This window comes from Mirounga angustirostris, unplaced genomic scaffold (genome assembly GCF_029215605.1).
Source record: "Mirounga angustirostris isolate CCGP_5_RB_7025 unplaced genomic scaffold, mMirAng1.0.hap1 SCAF_6, whole genome shotgun sequence".
Classification (NCBI taxonomy): domain Eukaryota; kingdom Metazoa; phylum Chordata; class Mammalia; order Carnivora; family Phocidae; genus Mirounga; species Mirounga angustirostris.
Genome location: NW_026991714.1, coordinates 36,756,973 through 36,772,414, shown reverse-complemented (window position 1 = coordinate 36,772,414; position 15,442 = coordinate 36,756,973). Strand labels below are relative to the sequence as shown.

The following is a 15,442-nucleotide window of genomic DNA, read 5'->3' as shown; positions in this document are numbered from 1 at the left end:
AGGACTCCTTTGCATATATAAGCGAAGTGACAAGCCCCTCAATGACTGTTCTCAAACTCTGTTTTGGAAAAGCAACAACATACGAACAAAACGGTCTTAGGAATAAAGGCCTCTTGAAGCCAAACCCTATCAATCATGAAAGCTGTTCTGGGAAGTATGCTAGATGACTCAAGAGATAACTTTTGTTGTGATATTATTCAAGATCTCCTTAGTTATGGTAACTGTACCCTGTATGTTTAAATACAATTAAACAATACAGAATAAAAATGTAACCTTTCTTAAAATAATCCAGAGGAAAAAGACATTATATAAAGCATTATGGGAGGTTAACCTTTATGCCATTTACATTGAGAAGACTGCTCCTAGATCTCTCTAGTTCACATTCCCAGCCTCTTTTCCTTAAGAGACTCTGCTCACCCAAATTCCAGTTTTAGGATTCTAAAGTTTAAGTTACCACATTGTAAATACCCATTCCCTTATTAATAAACCATAATCTAGCCACACGGCCTTTTAGATATAAACTCACACATCCAGAACACTCCTTTTAATATTTTACTCCCAAACTCCATTGCTACTAAAATTTATTGCTGCAGAACATTCCTTCATTAAGGTAAAATTATGATACAGATTTAAGCTGGGAGGGGTTGTTTGTGATCTACTTTGTCCTAAGAAAAGGCAGGTTATGTACCCCCATTAATGCTGTTAGAACATGAGGTCATTTCTTATAGACATTTTATATCACATGGTTTCTCAAACTTGATTATTGGATTGTTTTCACTTACTCCGTTATCTTCTTATGAATATCTATAATGAATGCCTAGGTTAAAAAACACAAACATGTTAATTTCTTTTTCTTGTGTTTTCCTATAGTTAGAATGTATTCATCATTTATTTTGGGGAAGCACGAAGAGAAAGACAGATCCTGCCTTGAGTTCTAAGTCAGATTATTAGTTGTTTTGAGACTTGATACCCTAGTGTTAAGTGACCAGCCACAATTAATGTGTCTGAGTAGTCTACTTTTGATAGCAGGAAGAACATTAAAATAGTACAACATATTTACTAACTAAACTCAGTACTTTAACAAAAAACTTGGCAATATTCTAAATATTGTTTAAAATTATGACTGTCACTTTGTTTATTCCCTATATCTAGTCCTAAAAAGAATGTTGGCCTATATTAAGACAGAATTTTACATTCTTTCATCTTTATTCTACATTGCATTTTACTCAATTGTGGGATTATTGATTAAGGAAAAGTTCTGATCAAAACTTACCTTTTACTTCCATCCATATTACATTGGAATTAAAGAATATAGAAAAAATATTTTTTCATTAATATTACCAGGCGTATCAACAGTGTGATTTATTTTTAGTTATGTAATGAAAAAAATAGTTGGGTGTAGATTTTTCAAAAATGATAACCTTGACATTATGAAATAGTCATTAAAATATTTCTAGATTTTGCTTTTTTATAAAAATCAATATTTAGAATTTCACAGTGAAGAGGTCCTAAATTCTTCATACAACATGAAATTATATAAAAATAGAAGACATAGACATCTTTAACTCTTTAATCCTTTGATTAAGCAGCAAGCATATCACTCTTCCAGGCCAAACACTGCTTAAACAAAAAAGAAAATTAATGACGTGCAAAATATTTACAAAATATGCAAAGCACACAATAAGACATCTCACTATATACATGTGTCATATTACTAATGAAGCTCAGATTTTTCTGTGTGCTCTAGTGTACGTAAATCAAATCACAGCACATCCCTCAGATACAGCATCTTGGCCCACGGCTGGGATAGAACAGATTTTTAAACGAATCGTAATATACTTAACAGCTGGACAGATGCTGGCGCTGACCAACTTGACTGACATGTCCCACACACTGTATACTGAAGGTCTACTGACAAGAGACAAGACAATAAAAGCCGTATAGTATGCACATATGCAAGACAATCTAAGTACTTTAAAAAAATGCTTTAGATATTTTCTTTTAAGATATATAACTGCCTGCCCCCACCCCCTGTGGCTTTTAAAGTAAAAATAAGTATAAATTCTTGGATATTAAGAATTTTAAATCAGATTTTTATCTAGTTACAATCCAGGGGCAGGAACTATTTAAGATGATCCAATGAGAAAGACAAGACACGCCCTGGAAAAAGTTTGTGCCAGAACTTAAGGTCCTTATGAAGAGAAGTGGTCTAAACTTCCAAATTAAAACTAATCAATGAATTTAAATCTAATAGCTCCTTAAGGCTCTAGAGCCAGTGGTAGGGACTATTTTTCCAATATTGGGAATACAGGATTTCTCAAAACATAAATCAAGGGCCTTAGATGTTGACTATTTCGTGAAGTAGTTCCAGATATGATGAGAATATAAATGTGCAAACATTTAGCCTTAAGTTCCACTAGTATAGTTATCTAAGTGATCTGTCCCTTTGCACAAGTCATGATTCCAATATGAAATCACCGTATCAAAAATATTAGTAACACATTGTTGAAATACTATTACTTGTAAAATATTCTTTGTAGGTGCTTAATGATTTATGTGTTCAATTAAGACTTGAAATGTTTTTGCTTCTTTATAAAAAGGGGGTCTCAGCATTTTAAGTTAACAGCACAATTGTGACAATATACTGATACATCTTTAGGTAACACAGAACAAATTCTTAAATTTATTTTATGAAATAATGTTGATTTAACCCTAAACCAAACCCACAAGCACTGGTCAGCTGCAAGGAATACACAAATGTATCCAAATAGTACAATAGAGATTTATCAAGAAAACATCCTTTATATTAAATGCAGACCATATTAATAAGTGTGAGGGCAATTTTAAGTCAGAACCTAAACACATAAAGGGTATTGTAAATAAATGCTTCCATAACCACTATCTCCACATAACTGACAAAATATAATTCTCTTCTAAAGTCCCCAAATATAGGCAACTACTAGTTAAAAGCAGATAGCATTTAGAAACATTTTTTAAAAAAATCAAAATTAACTCTATTTTCAAGGAACTTAAAGACACTGTACTTCAACAAATTCTCATTTGTATGTAAAATTATTATTCCGATCCTCTTATTACTGGTAGATGACAGGTCAATGACCTTTAAGCAAGGACTTTGCATTAGGACCCTAAAGTGTATGTTAAAGGGTTAGTAGGTTCAGTACATTCTTTGTGGTTTCATATAATTGCTTTGCAATTGATTCAATTGCTTTCTTTTAAAGGAATATATTAAAATTCCTTTAGAAAAAAAAGCAAGATTTTTTGAAAAAAGGGATATGCACTATAATTCTTAAATATGCATTAAATGAACATATGTCAAAATCTGAAATGCAGGCTATTTATTCTTGCACTCCTAACATAGGAAAATGTTGTTAAAAATTAAATTAAGGAAGAAAGAAAAAAAGTCAAACATCCTTAAGAAACTTAAGGAGTTTTCAAAATTCCTAAGTCAGTATTTCTGTACTAAGAGCCTTGACTACGAAGAGGCAGAAATATAAAGAATCTCAATAAAATAAATACAGTAAAAACAAAACAAAAAAAAACATTGGTATATAGAATACTTAATCTTTTTTTTTTCCTTTTATGAGATGTCGCTGAACGTATACTCTAGAAAGGAGGCTAACTGTAGGCTTTTTGTCGTGTAACATTTAGTTCGGTTGCACGAACCAAAAAATCTCCTAGACATCCACTTATGCTAGCCCACTGCCACAGAACTAGTTCGCAGCCTCAGCATCTAGGAGGGACTGTTCTCTCCTCTTTTGCATCAGTCTGAGGAGCACTGGTATAATGATGGGGTGAAGAGTTACTGTAGCTCTGTCCAATTTAATTTTAGTGCAGTGAGGACTGTGAATCTGTCTGAATTCCGATAAGTGATGGTGGCTGTTGACCACCAACCGTGGACAACACTGGTCTTGGGTTTAGACGGGGCGGCATAGAATTAGCAGGGCGAATGAGAGGTGGTGGAGGCTGATTTAAAGTTGGCCGGGGCTGGATGAACCGAGCCTGCTGCTGGAGTGGAGGAGGCTGCCGGTGAAGAGCAGGGGCAGCAGGCAGTGTTGGACGAAGAAGTGGTGGAGGCTGGTTCAGAGTGGCAATGGGGGCTGTTGGTGTTGGAGTGGATGATGGGGCAGGAGGTGATGGACCCAGAGTCCGAGGAGCCTGTGGGGTCTGTGCCTAGAGGTGAGGAAACAAAAATACATGTATGAGATGAGAGTTCCTAATGAACTGAATACAATATAGTTTGGGATGTCACAGGAAAAACAAAACAAATCAAAACAAAACAAAAACGTAACACCAGTGTTTTTTGGAAGCACAAGCTTCTTTTATTTTAAACAAAACAAAACAAAAAACCAAAAACCGAAAAAGCAACGAAGCTACCAAACAGGCATCTTTATTAGTAAACAGCTTAACACTGGAAATAAAAATAAGACTATGAAAGAACAATACACTCTCCATTCTTCTAGGACAGAACTTAGCATGTCATTAGGACTTGAGAGTCACGAGAGAGGCACCACTGAGTAAGTGTATTGTCAACCTTTCATGCTCATTTAGCTAGTCCTCTGACAAATTAACCTTATAGAACACCACACAAAATGATGATTCCTCAACTCATATTAGCTCAAATTCCATACACAAACACACCTCCTCTTCTTCATCAGTGCTCTTCCCTGATGGCACATTAGAAGCACTTTTTGTCTCCTCCCCTAAAGTAGAAGCATCACCATTAGAAGCCTGGGTTCCTTGTTCTGCTTCCCACTCCTGCAATACCTCCTCTAAGTTAAACCGACGCCTGTAGTTTACAAAGAAGTTCTTCACTTGGCCAACAGTCTTGTTGCCAATTACATCTGCAATAGCTTGAAAATCTTTACCATATTTGCGGACACCTGGAAGGCAAAGTAAATAATACACCTGTGAAGGATCAATAAGGAGAGCTGTGTGTACTATACATCATGCACACACAAAAGATACCAGCAATGAAAATCCTTTCTCATAAACTCTGCTCATTTCTCAATTCTGAGATAGAGACTAAGATATCAGGGTCACAGATGAAAACTATTAATTATGTCATTTCAGTGAGCCAGCCACTTGCCTTCAACTGAACAATCAGAAACTTACCATTTTTTACATACTCAGTTATTTTCTCCAATCCTCTCTTGAACTCTCAAATATAGTCCATTTATTGTAAAGCATTGAATTCTTTGTTCCATCCTCAATTCCACATTCATTTATTTCCCTAGTAGCCAGTCACCTAAATTTGAGCAACACCGTTTGTAAACAAAACTGGATGGGAATGAGCCATCTCTTTTATCCCCTCAATGGACTGAGTGAGTAGTCTTAGAGTTCCCCCATTAAGAAAAGCATCATAATTTTGGTCTTAATACCAGCTTCAAGGGGATTACTTGCCTAATCTCACCAGGGTACCAATGAATAGAAATAAGAATTGAAACATAAAAAGTGAATCATCACAATATGTGATGGGCAAAAAAAGGGAAGCTATATTTCAGAGTTAGTTGGATTTCAACTCATCTAATAGTTCCAAAGACTGTGTATGTGGAGGATTCCAACTATACTTTATAGCCTAAAGAATGAGGTTACAGTAGTGACTATGTGTAGAGTACTTGTGCTTATCATCACTACCTTAAATTTAAGAACATTCAGTTATTTGAGAACCTAACTTTTTGTAATGGAAATTTTATTATAATGAAAGATAGTATTTGATTTATGAACTTGAGATAGTCATTTATACTACAGAATTTGGAATGACTTTATATAATCAGAGGGATAATAAACTGCTCTTAAGGGAATTCTAAAAGGACGTTCACTGACTCATCATTTAACTCAAAATAAAAGGTGTCAAAAATTTTGATTTTATAATTTCGTAACTACTGTTTAAAATACCAGAAAACACTCATTAATTACAAAGACAAGAAAGGAGAAAAAAATGATACTTATGATATTAAAATCTATAATGTAACCTAAGCCATCAGAATCATGGGAATTTAAATAAATTCAACGTGTATATAATCATAGATGAGAGCATAATATAAGGATATGTTAACACCTCAGGAGAAATGCTAGATTCATTCTTACAGATACCTATTGGTATGATCTACCCAATTACCTTAAAGCACCACCATGATACGACAAAATTCTTGTTTTTAATTTCTGCCTTTATTTTATATGGAGAACTTGGGAATGAGTATCTCTTGCTTATATTCAACTAGCCAGGCTTGACTCTAGGGTGAGTGCCTTTATCTTAAAGAGCATTTTGGGCAGGAAGTTTGACATTATTAAGCTATAATGATTTTTAATACAAAGTTTGGGGTCTGTAAACTGTGCTAATTTGCTCTGTTCTCAAAGGGAAAAACATATGCATGACAATAAATTATGACACTTAACATTATTTACAGTATTTAGCAACATAAGTTCTCTTTAAATCCATGAGCTGATTTCCAGTTCAAACTCTGTAACTGAGTAAAAATTGTAAGGGTGACTAGGTTCCACTGAGGGTTTATTTGGCAATAAAAATCCAAGTTTATTTAATATTAGGAATTATTGCTACACACTCAAGTACTTCTCTACTACTTATACTTTGGAAAATAACGACTCATTTGAGATTGATGCACTGAAAAATAACTCCTAATTAGATATCAGACACAGAGTTCTAGCAATACAGTAATTTTTACAAGGGATATTTAATTTACATTCCAGAAATGACCAAATCTACTGAATACATGAGTTTGGAAATGAAAACTTTAAATAAATTTAAGATTAGCTCTTCTGTATCGTAGCAAGAAGTCACATTAAGACTATCTGACTCCAAGTATGAAGATATTACAATCCTCAGAACACCTATTTAGCAAAATATATTCCAAAACCTACCAGTAAGTTGTCCCCATGTCTGATTCCATTTTATAACTGTCCCCTCTTTTTTGATCTTCCATTTTATTTTCTCTTCCTCCAGGGACTTAACCTTGTCACCAACATTGTTGCAGTTCCAGAATTACAGACCCCCAAACCAAAACTACTTCTTATAGGAGCCTTAGTTTTCCCAGACACTCTGGATGTCAAGGACTTTTTCCAAGTTGCCTAGGTTCTGAGTCACCCAGGTATGTTTATCATTAACTCATGTATGCCATATAAACTACTTTGTAAAATCTTAAGGCTCAGACCATACTGCAGACTTTTGTAATCTGGCTGAGGATCCCACTCGTGTCCTGAGAACAAGTGGGCCTTCAGGGATGTTAATGCGCTCAGCCTGCAGGATGGCTGGGCAGGGTCTGGAACTGCTAGTGCTCCTTGGCAGTCCTTTCTGGACAACAGCAGTCTCATCCGTTTGCCCCAGTGTGTTGTGACAAATTTCGTAATTTTTTCTGTATGCCACAATGTGAGAAAAGTTGGGAAGTACTGTCCTATGAAATATAATGCTCAGTACACAGGAAGTGCTCAGGAAATAGAGATTTTTCTTCCTCAAACCACAAGAGTCACATATAGCTAACTTCTTTATCACCTTCACACTTCCCATGATGCTGGTTCAACAGCATATTTTGGTTAGAAGGTGGAATTCTTATGTCTTTACTGTGGCTGATAACTAGGTAAAATCTAGTGAAACACCAACTGCAGACTTACTGGAACAGCTCCTTCAGAAGAATCCCCAGCTAGGCTTCTGGAGGAAAATTTAGCAGGGGTAGCAATGCAGAGCAACTAACTTTAACAACCCAGGACATCAGAGCTACTTTACTTCCAATTTGTACGTGGAAGAAGGGTGGTCCATTCTTTTTTCACAATTTATAATAAATAAGGTCATCTGATTGCTTTATCAGCAAGGGAATCAAACACAGTGATTAAATCTCTGTATCTTCCTGAAGATGTAAAAGGGTTAGGTCCATCTGAACCATGGTTTTAAATTAAACTTCTCACCTTGGGGCAAAAGGTCAGTTTTTAAAGGTTAGTAGAATGAAACTTTAGAAAATCCTGGAAGAGGTAAATTGTAAATTTCCCAGGAAGAGGAAAAAAGTGTTTTCAAATTTTGAAAGTTACAAACAACTTGCCTTCCTATGCTGGTAGATGATACCTTATAATCTTTAACATACACTTTTGAAGTTTTGTTTTGGGAATTAACATAAAAAAATAACTACCATCACATTTTATAAAAGCCCACATTTTCCAAACAGTATTCTTCATTCTGCCCAACAACAACAACAACAACAAAATACATTTGTATTTTTTAAAATTGGGCTATTCAGGAGCATTTGTAGTGTGGTGTTTTCCAACTCTAGACATGAAACTATAGACTTTTTTTTTTTCCTCCTCCCGAGACAGAAGGGATATCATGAGTCTGCTTTTGGTGTATTTAAAAAGTTATTTTTAAAATCTGATTTTGGGCTACCCCACCCCCCCCCAAAAAAGTCAAAACATTACAGTGGCAAGCTGCTTCTAGGCAGTAAAATTTGGGGGGATATTGTTTCCTGCTTCTTATAACAATATTTCTTAAAGTGAGCATGTACTTAGTATAACCAGGAAATCTATTTTTGAATTAAGAACATAGTGACATCTAGAAACTCTAGGGATGTGGTTCTTTCCTATCAGTAAGAGATTAACTTTAAACTCAAACCATTTGGGAACATGCATTTCTTTCTGCCTCCTGTGAATCTCTTCAAGAATTCATATTAAAGTAAAAAAAAAAAAAAAAAGATATCAACAGCAATGGGACAGTGAATGGTGCATCTAGGTGAGGGCTAGAAGTCAAAATCATATATTCTCTTTTTAATATCTAGCCTTTCTCTTCTGAGTCTTGTGTTCCCATCATCTTTGTTATAAGTTAAGTTCCATCACGAAGATGCTGGAAATTTTGAATCATGAATTATCTGAAGTGAGTGCATCAGAGGGCTGACAATTATGCTTTTGGGTGTCCATTCTTCTGATAACTGTTTTAATAGCAGAAACTCTCTAAAGGAAATGAGTGTCTTTTAAATGGAAAAATATGAATCTCCTGATCTCCATTTACTTTTGATCATTCATGTACTGGGTTACAATCCCTATGTTTTAATCAAGTGCCGAATCTCTTTCTCCCTCCCTTAGGAACCATTCTAGCTTTTTCCTTAATGTATGAGATAAAATTTTAAGGCTTGCAACCTAAAAATGAATTTTTCTAGGCTTGCAACCTAAAAACGAATGAAATGTATAAACTACAGGAAGAGAAGGTAACATTTAACTGTGAAAGCATAACTGACTTGAACGTAGTTCTGTCATTTCCTGTTTTATAAGAGAAGGCAGACAACATGAAAAAAAAAAGACAATTTAAACTAAAAATTAAAGCTGATATCTTGATAAAACTGGAAAAGTTTCTTGTTGTTTACCGTAAAATAGCACTAATATTTTAGTTGGGGAGTGTATTATTTTTTAGCACTAATGATTTTGAAATAAATGCATTTAAGAGAAGGCCTAAAATAAATACTGTATACCAGGCTTCTGCCCCTCTACACTTTGAAGAGTCAATGTTTTGTACTATCATTTAAGTGTATTATTATTTTTTTAAAACAGCTAATCATTGTTCCATTTTACATGAAAAACAATACACCCAGGATCTAATTCTTGCTAAGTAAGAAATGTTTGTCACATATGAATATCAAGTTTGATTTTAGGATAATTTCTAAAAGCACTACAAATTAGAAAAAATATTTATACATGTAGGACACAAACTATAAACAGGGATATTTCCATTCACACAAATTGTGAAGACTATAATTAATCTCCTGTTAACTAATCTGTTACAATAGAAAACTCAGATACTTAAGGCTGGCACAGATTACTGAAAGTATAGAAATACCATTCTTAACAAGTACTTTTTAGAGAGAGGTTTAAATTAGCCACATTTATAACATCCTACCTGGGGACTCTTGAAGAATGTTAATGAAGTTATAACATAGCTAGAACTACAATTTAGAACTAAAATTAACATAATAAAGTGATAGATTACACAAGTATAAACATTCTTGTTTGGTCTGAACATGATTTCCCCCCTTCCAAATAAGGGAGAAAGAAGGAAAAATAGTTCATTATTTATTTAAATAGTTATTATTTAAGTGGTAGTAGTATTAAGTAGATGGGGAAAAAAAATGGGAAATATATATTTAAGCCCTAGGAAATGATCCTAATATACATATGTGGTTTTAAAGGAGTTATAATAAAAAAGTTTATTTAACAGTATAAGTCTCACTAATGACACTAGAGTTTATAGTTCTCTCTTCAGGTCACTCTAATAGTCAACTATGAGCAAGATTTAAAAAGGCATTTAACAAATGAGTGTTAAATCAGAATATATATACAAAATGTCTTAAAAAGAAAGTGCTTATAAACTAAAATGTTAATATCAAAACTTATATGATATACTGTTTTGTAAAACTGAAACAGTCATAATAATATCATATAAAGGTTTATCACAAATAAAGATTAAAGAGAAGAAAAACAAAACAACTGCCTGCTAAGACAGGTCTTTCTGGATAGCAAACTACATGTTCAAATAAAAACTGCAGTTATGTACCTTAACCACACTGAGATTCAGGTACATATGATATTACTATAAGATTATACTGTTTATAAGACACACTTCTGAGCATCATATAAACATGTGGGCTCATTAGCAAAAATGGCACTTTTTAGTTTTCCCTAAAATAACTATTTTGGACACAAATAGCTATACATTGTTTTATTTTAAGTAATGAACCCCCCTCCCAGAAGAAAAAAACAAAAAACCCTAAAAAACTCGAAGTGAAACAAAAATTCCACATACAGAGTTAAAGACATGAACATATCAAGAAAGCGGTTTCAAAGCCCTAAGAACATGCATATTTTTGTACAAACTGCTGCATTAGTATAATTAAGAATTACTTTTTAAATGTGTGTAAGAATACTGAATATATCTCAGCAGAGAGGAAATGTTTGATTATATCCATAAATATTGTTTTAGTATTTATAAACTGAGATAACGTCCATACATATAGCTCAAACTATACATGTAAATCTTGCCATTGTCCCCTCCTTTGAATGCAGCTCAGCGTAATATTCAACCCAGGCGTAAGATTCCCAGGTAGTGCTGCAGAACAATATCAAAACCTGAATGCTCTAGAAACATTAGCCCAGATTTTCCTAAGTGAGTCTCTCCAGAAAAATCCTTTCACTGGGATAATTTTCATATTAGAGTACAGGATTAATATACTAATCTTGAAACAACTGAAATACTGGAAATCAGGGTTAAATTCTACAAGCTACACACACACACACACACACACTAGGATGGACAGAAACACAGGCTACACACACACCACACACACTAGGATGGACAGAAACACAAGCTTTACATCAATAAAAGCAATGCTTCCCCAAATAACTATGTTAGAGCTGTAAGTCACAGATCTAAATCAATATGAAACAGCCCCTGAAAATACTAGTTGTTTTTTTGTTTTTGTTTTGGTTTTAGTAATATGGAGCTTGAACTCATGACCCTAAGATCTAGTAGCATGCTCTACCAACTAGGCCAGCCAGGCGCCCCTACTCATTTTTTAATCTAAATTTTAAACAGTTTCTAATTTAAAAATAGCTATTACTGAACATTATAAACTCATTAAACTTTGTTCTGACTCATTCAGAAACTTGGTTCCACAATTACATATGTGCTCAATGCACATCCAGCACCCTGCCTCCATAGGATCAAGTATTTATTCTGTTTATGAAATGACTGTTTTGTGCTATATAGGCCAAAGAGAAGGCTGACATCATCCTGATGGCCCGTCCTGTGACATTTTCTAATCACACTGGCAGCGTAATTCTTACTCACTCTAGTCCAAACTGCAGAGTCATCTATTAATCAATCTTTAATTACATTATTCTCACATCCAAATGATACCTGCACATCCTTTTTGAGTTAAATATGTTCTCTGTGTTTGAATAATTAGAAATATTTTCCAAAGTATACTTATATGTTTTGCAGGGGTCCAACTCTCTTATAGTAACTAACTTAGATAAAAAAGCTATTAGTACTCAACACAAAGAGAGCTCAGCCAGGAAAAACCAAATTGTAGACCAAACTTATAATTACACAATCAGTCCTGCAGATAGTTTATCTTGAACAGAAAAGAAAAAAAAGAAAACTACACCACTGAATAAAAAAATATACAGTTTGCCCTTTCTTAAGTAATTCAAACAAGAGAAAATCCAAGTTTATAACACTACCAATCTGCCCACAGGCATTCATAATACAAAAAGTAAGTGCTCTGCCATATAATTCAACAAAGCATTCTTATAAATAATGCATTTAAAATGCTATATGTATATTTTTCAATGTATCTCTTAACTTTCTCTTTTATTATTTACATATAATATATAAATACATATGTATTTTTAAAGTCAGGTTTCTAAGCATTCAGTGGCACATCTCTTAAGTTATAATACACTGAAAGTTAAATAATCATTAATATTTTCAGTAACTAACATTTGTCAAATAGAGAAACACTATTATACAGAGGAATTGGAAAAACCAGAAACATACAATAGTTTATGCTTTTAATGATGAGTTATCAATGACTAATATAGTAAGAATGAACCCAACTGCAGGAAAACTAAAGCAAAGGCACAGAGAGACCATATGACTTGTTCAAGCTTCTCATCACCATCACTGTTAAGGCTGAGAACGTGTTACGTGCTGTACGGGACCCAAAATGCATATAGGCTCAGTAAAGTCACATCCACAAGAACAAAACAATTCCTGGTTTTCAGGACTTTGTGGTAAACACAAGAGCCCTCTCTTGATCCATTTCTAAAGGAAGGGAAGGACTATGGTAGTCACCTTTCATGACAAATTAAATAATTAACAACAATAACTGCTTATCTTTAATATACCTTGCACTGCTAGAAGCTGCTCCTCTGTGGTCCAACGGGCATTAATTTTCTGATTTGACTACAAAATTAAAGAGAAGTTTCCTAATGAGGATATGAAGACAGACATTTTTCCAAAGTGCTTATTTTCGTTTTTCACCAAATCATAGACACGAGATTACTAAAACTCTGATTTATGAAGATTCTGCTTTTATAAGGATTAAAAAATATATTGAGTTACCTTTTACCCACACAAAAAGATAATGAAAGGGAAATGTACCAATCTGGGAGAATGAACAACATTCACATTTATACTCTAGTCAGAGGCATTAAAACTGAGAAAATCTATTAGTCATCCATTTTCCAACTACAATGTTCCTGTGACACATGGCAAGTGTTAATTTTAGCCTAGTTTTAAACATTTAAGAGACTTTATCTTCCTTAGAGAGGATCTGTGACTCGCTCTAAAATTCTTTCTCTTCACATTTCGATTAAACCTAACCTTACTCCACCAAAACCAGTGTTATAAATTAATACAGAACTGGAGATCAGGCCTAATTCCTAAAATATTTCTTTAAATTTCTGAAGCAGAAAGTGACCCACTATAAGAATAGATTTTTTCCCCCTAAGGCCTCCCCACGTTTCTCCCAATATTTTTGTTCAAAAAAAATCCTAAATTTAGGACTTTCATTATGGCAAAACTACCATATTAAACACTAAATCAAATTTCATTCGTGTATACCCACTGATAGTGCAAGGACCATTGGCAGTAGAAGGACGGGCAGAGAAATAAGTACACCAGCCTACAGAGGTTTACAGAAGAAACTGCCCAGATAAATTGGCCTGGTGTAATACAGGATAAGCTGGGCAAAACAGAAAGAAAGGCTTCCTCTGAGAACAAGTGTTTAGGTTTTATCTCACTCATGGTCTTAGCAATAAAAATTTCTACAGTACACAGAGGTTCTGGGGAAAATCTACTTTCTCACCACAAGTGAAGAGGTATAGAAAGTTAAGCATTCAGAAGAAAGAATAAAACAAAAATTCAAAATTAGAAAAAAATTATTAGAGAAGAAAGGAAAAAGTTTAAAAAAAAAGACTGAGTAAAGGAGGAAAAAACCTAGAGCAGAAAGCACTGAACACCAGATGATGAGATTAAGAAGAGAGCAAGGCAAGGCCAGGCAGAGTGTGGATAAGCCTCAAGGTGAGCATACTGGCAATGAAGCAAAAGAACATTAAAAAGGTAAAGAAAGGACGCCTGGGTGGCTCAGTCGTTAAGCATCTGCCTTCGGCTCAGGTCATGATCCCAGGGTCCTAGGATCGAGTCCCACATCGGGCTCCTTGCTCAGTGAGGAGCCTGCTTCTCTCTCTCCCTCTGCTGCTCCCCCTGCTTGTGCTCTCTCTCTCTCTGACAAATAAAGAAAAATCTTTAAAAAAAAAAAAAAGGTAAAGAAAAAGAGGGGGCTATCGGCTATAAAGAAGCAGTAACAAGAGAAGGGTGAACCAAGGTTTAAAAAGTGAAAAAAGGAAAGAAAAAGAAAAAGGAGATAACAGAAGAAAAACCTGAAATTCTAAACATATGTTCCCCCAAAAGAGGATGAACAAGAATGGAATAGGAGCTAATATTTGAGTTAATACCCAGGCAGTCTGATGCCACCTTCACTGTGAAAGGTAGATAAAAGAGGTCCTTGGTACCCAAGGATAATTGGTACTAGAACCTTATTAAAACAGGTCCAAATATTTCAGAATAAATGGTAAAAAATAAAGGGTTGAGTGCAACCTAACCTGAAATATGAAACTAAAACTTATGAAAATTATTTTAATAGTTAATGACTTTGCTTATATGCTTTAATTTTATTTTTGGCATATCTTTGCTGACCATACAATGGTGTAATATTCACTGGCTTTGAAATTTACAACACGAGCACAGAGTGGGTCATTTTTGTTTTGAAGACCTCAACAATTTTTTCAAGGGCCTCCCTTAATTCTTTGTTATTCAAATTCTTTTTTGAGGTTCGTCTGAGTCAATACGCTCTTTTCTTCAATTGTTAACTCTGCTAAATACCCATTTGTCAACAATTTTGCAAGAGATTAAAGCCATTCTCTTGTACTTTCATAGACTTCAGGAAGTTTTGCACCTTTTGCAAGGTTTAAAATTTCATTTTGGTTTATGCTGTATTTGCATTACAAGAAAGTAAGAGAAGGATATTGATATGATGGATGGGAAAGATAACAGCTAGAGTTAATTAGGGATAGCTCATGAGCAGAGCCTAATTTTATAAGTGCTTAGTTCATCTGTGAATATTCTCTTGTTTGGCAACTTCCGCTTCTCTATGAATCCTTTAGACTAATGAGCATTTGGATACTGAGGATCTCCTACAATACTACAGTGCAAGTTGTTCTGAGGATTAAATTTAGAATAAATGTTAAATATATATAAAGCTATGTTTAGGATATAGGTAAAAAACACCTGGCACAGTGCCTGAGCAAGCAGAAGTTGAAGTTGATCAACTGATGTTTGTTAAACCTGAAAGGCAGAAACTAGAAGAAAAGG

The 15,442-nt window shown here is 34.3% G+C and overlaps 1 protein-coding gene across 5 annotated transcripts in view; it reads right to left on the bottom strand.

The window, feature by feature from the left end:
* Window positions 1-1,556: 1,556 nt before the first annotated feature.
* RCOR3 (REST corepressor 3) overlaps window positions 1,557-15,442 on the bottom strand; it is a 57,178-nt gene continuing 43,292 nt past the window's right edge. For 4 of the 5 annotated variants that reach the window (XM_064594135.1, XM_064594133.1, XM_064594134.1 and 1 more), the window contains 3 exons: window positions 12,916-12,973; window positions 4,660-4,901; window positions 1,557-4,191 (listed from right to left, as the gene is read on the bottom strand). In XM_064594135.1, the coding sequence (XP_064450205.1) occupies window positions 3,847-4,191; window positions 4,660-4,901; window positions 12,916-12,973 (645 nt within the window). In that variant the 3' untranslated portion in view covers window positions 1,557-3,846. The remainder of the gene's footprint in view (window positions 4,192-4,659; window positions 4,902-12,915; window positions 12,974-15,442) is intronic. The other variant, XM_064594136.1, reaches the window with a different exon arrangement.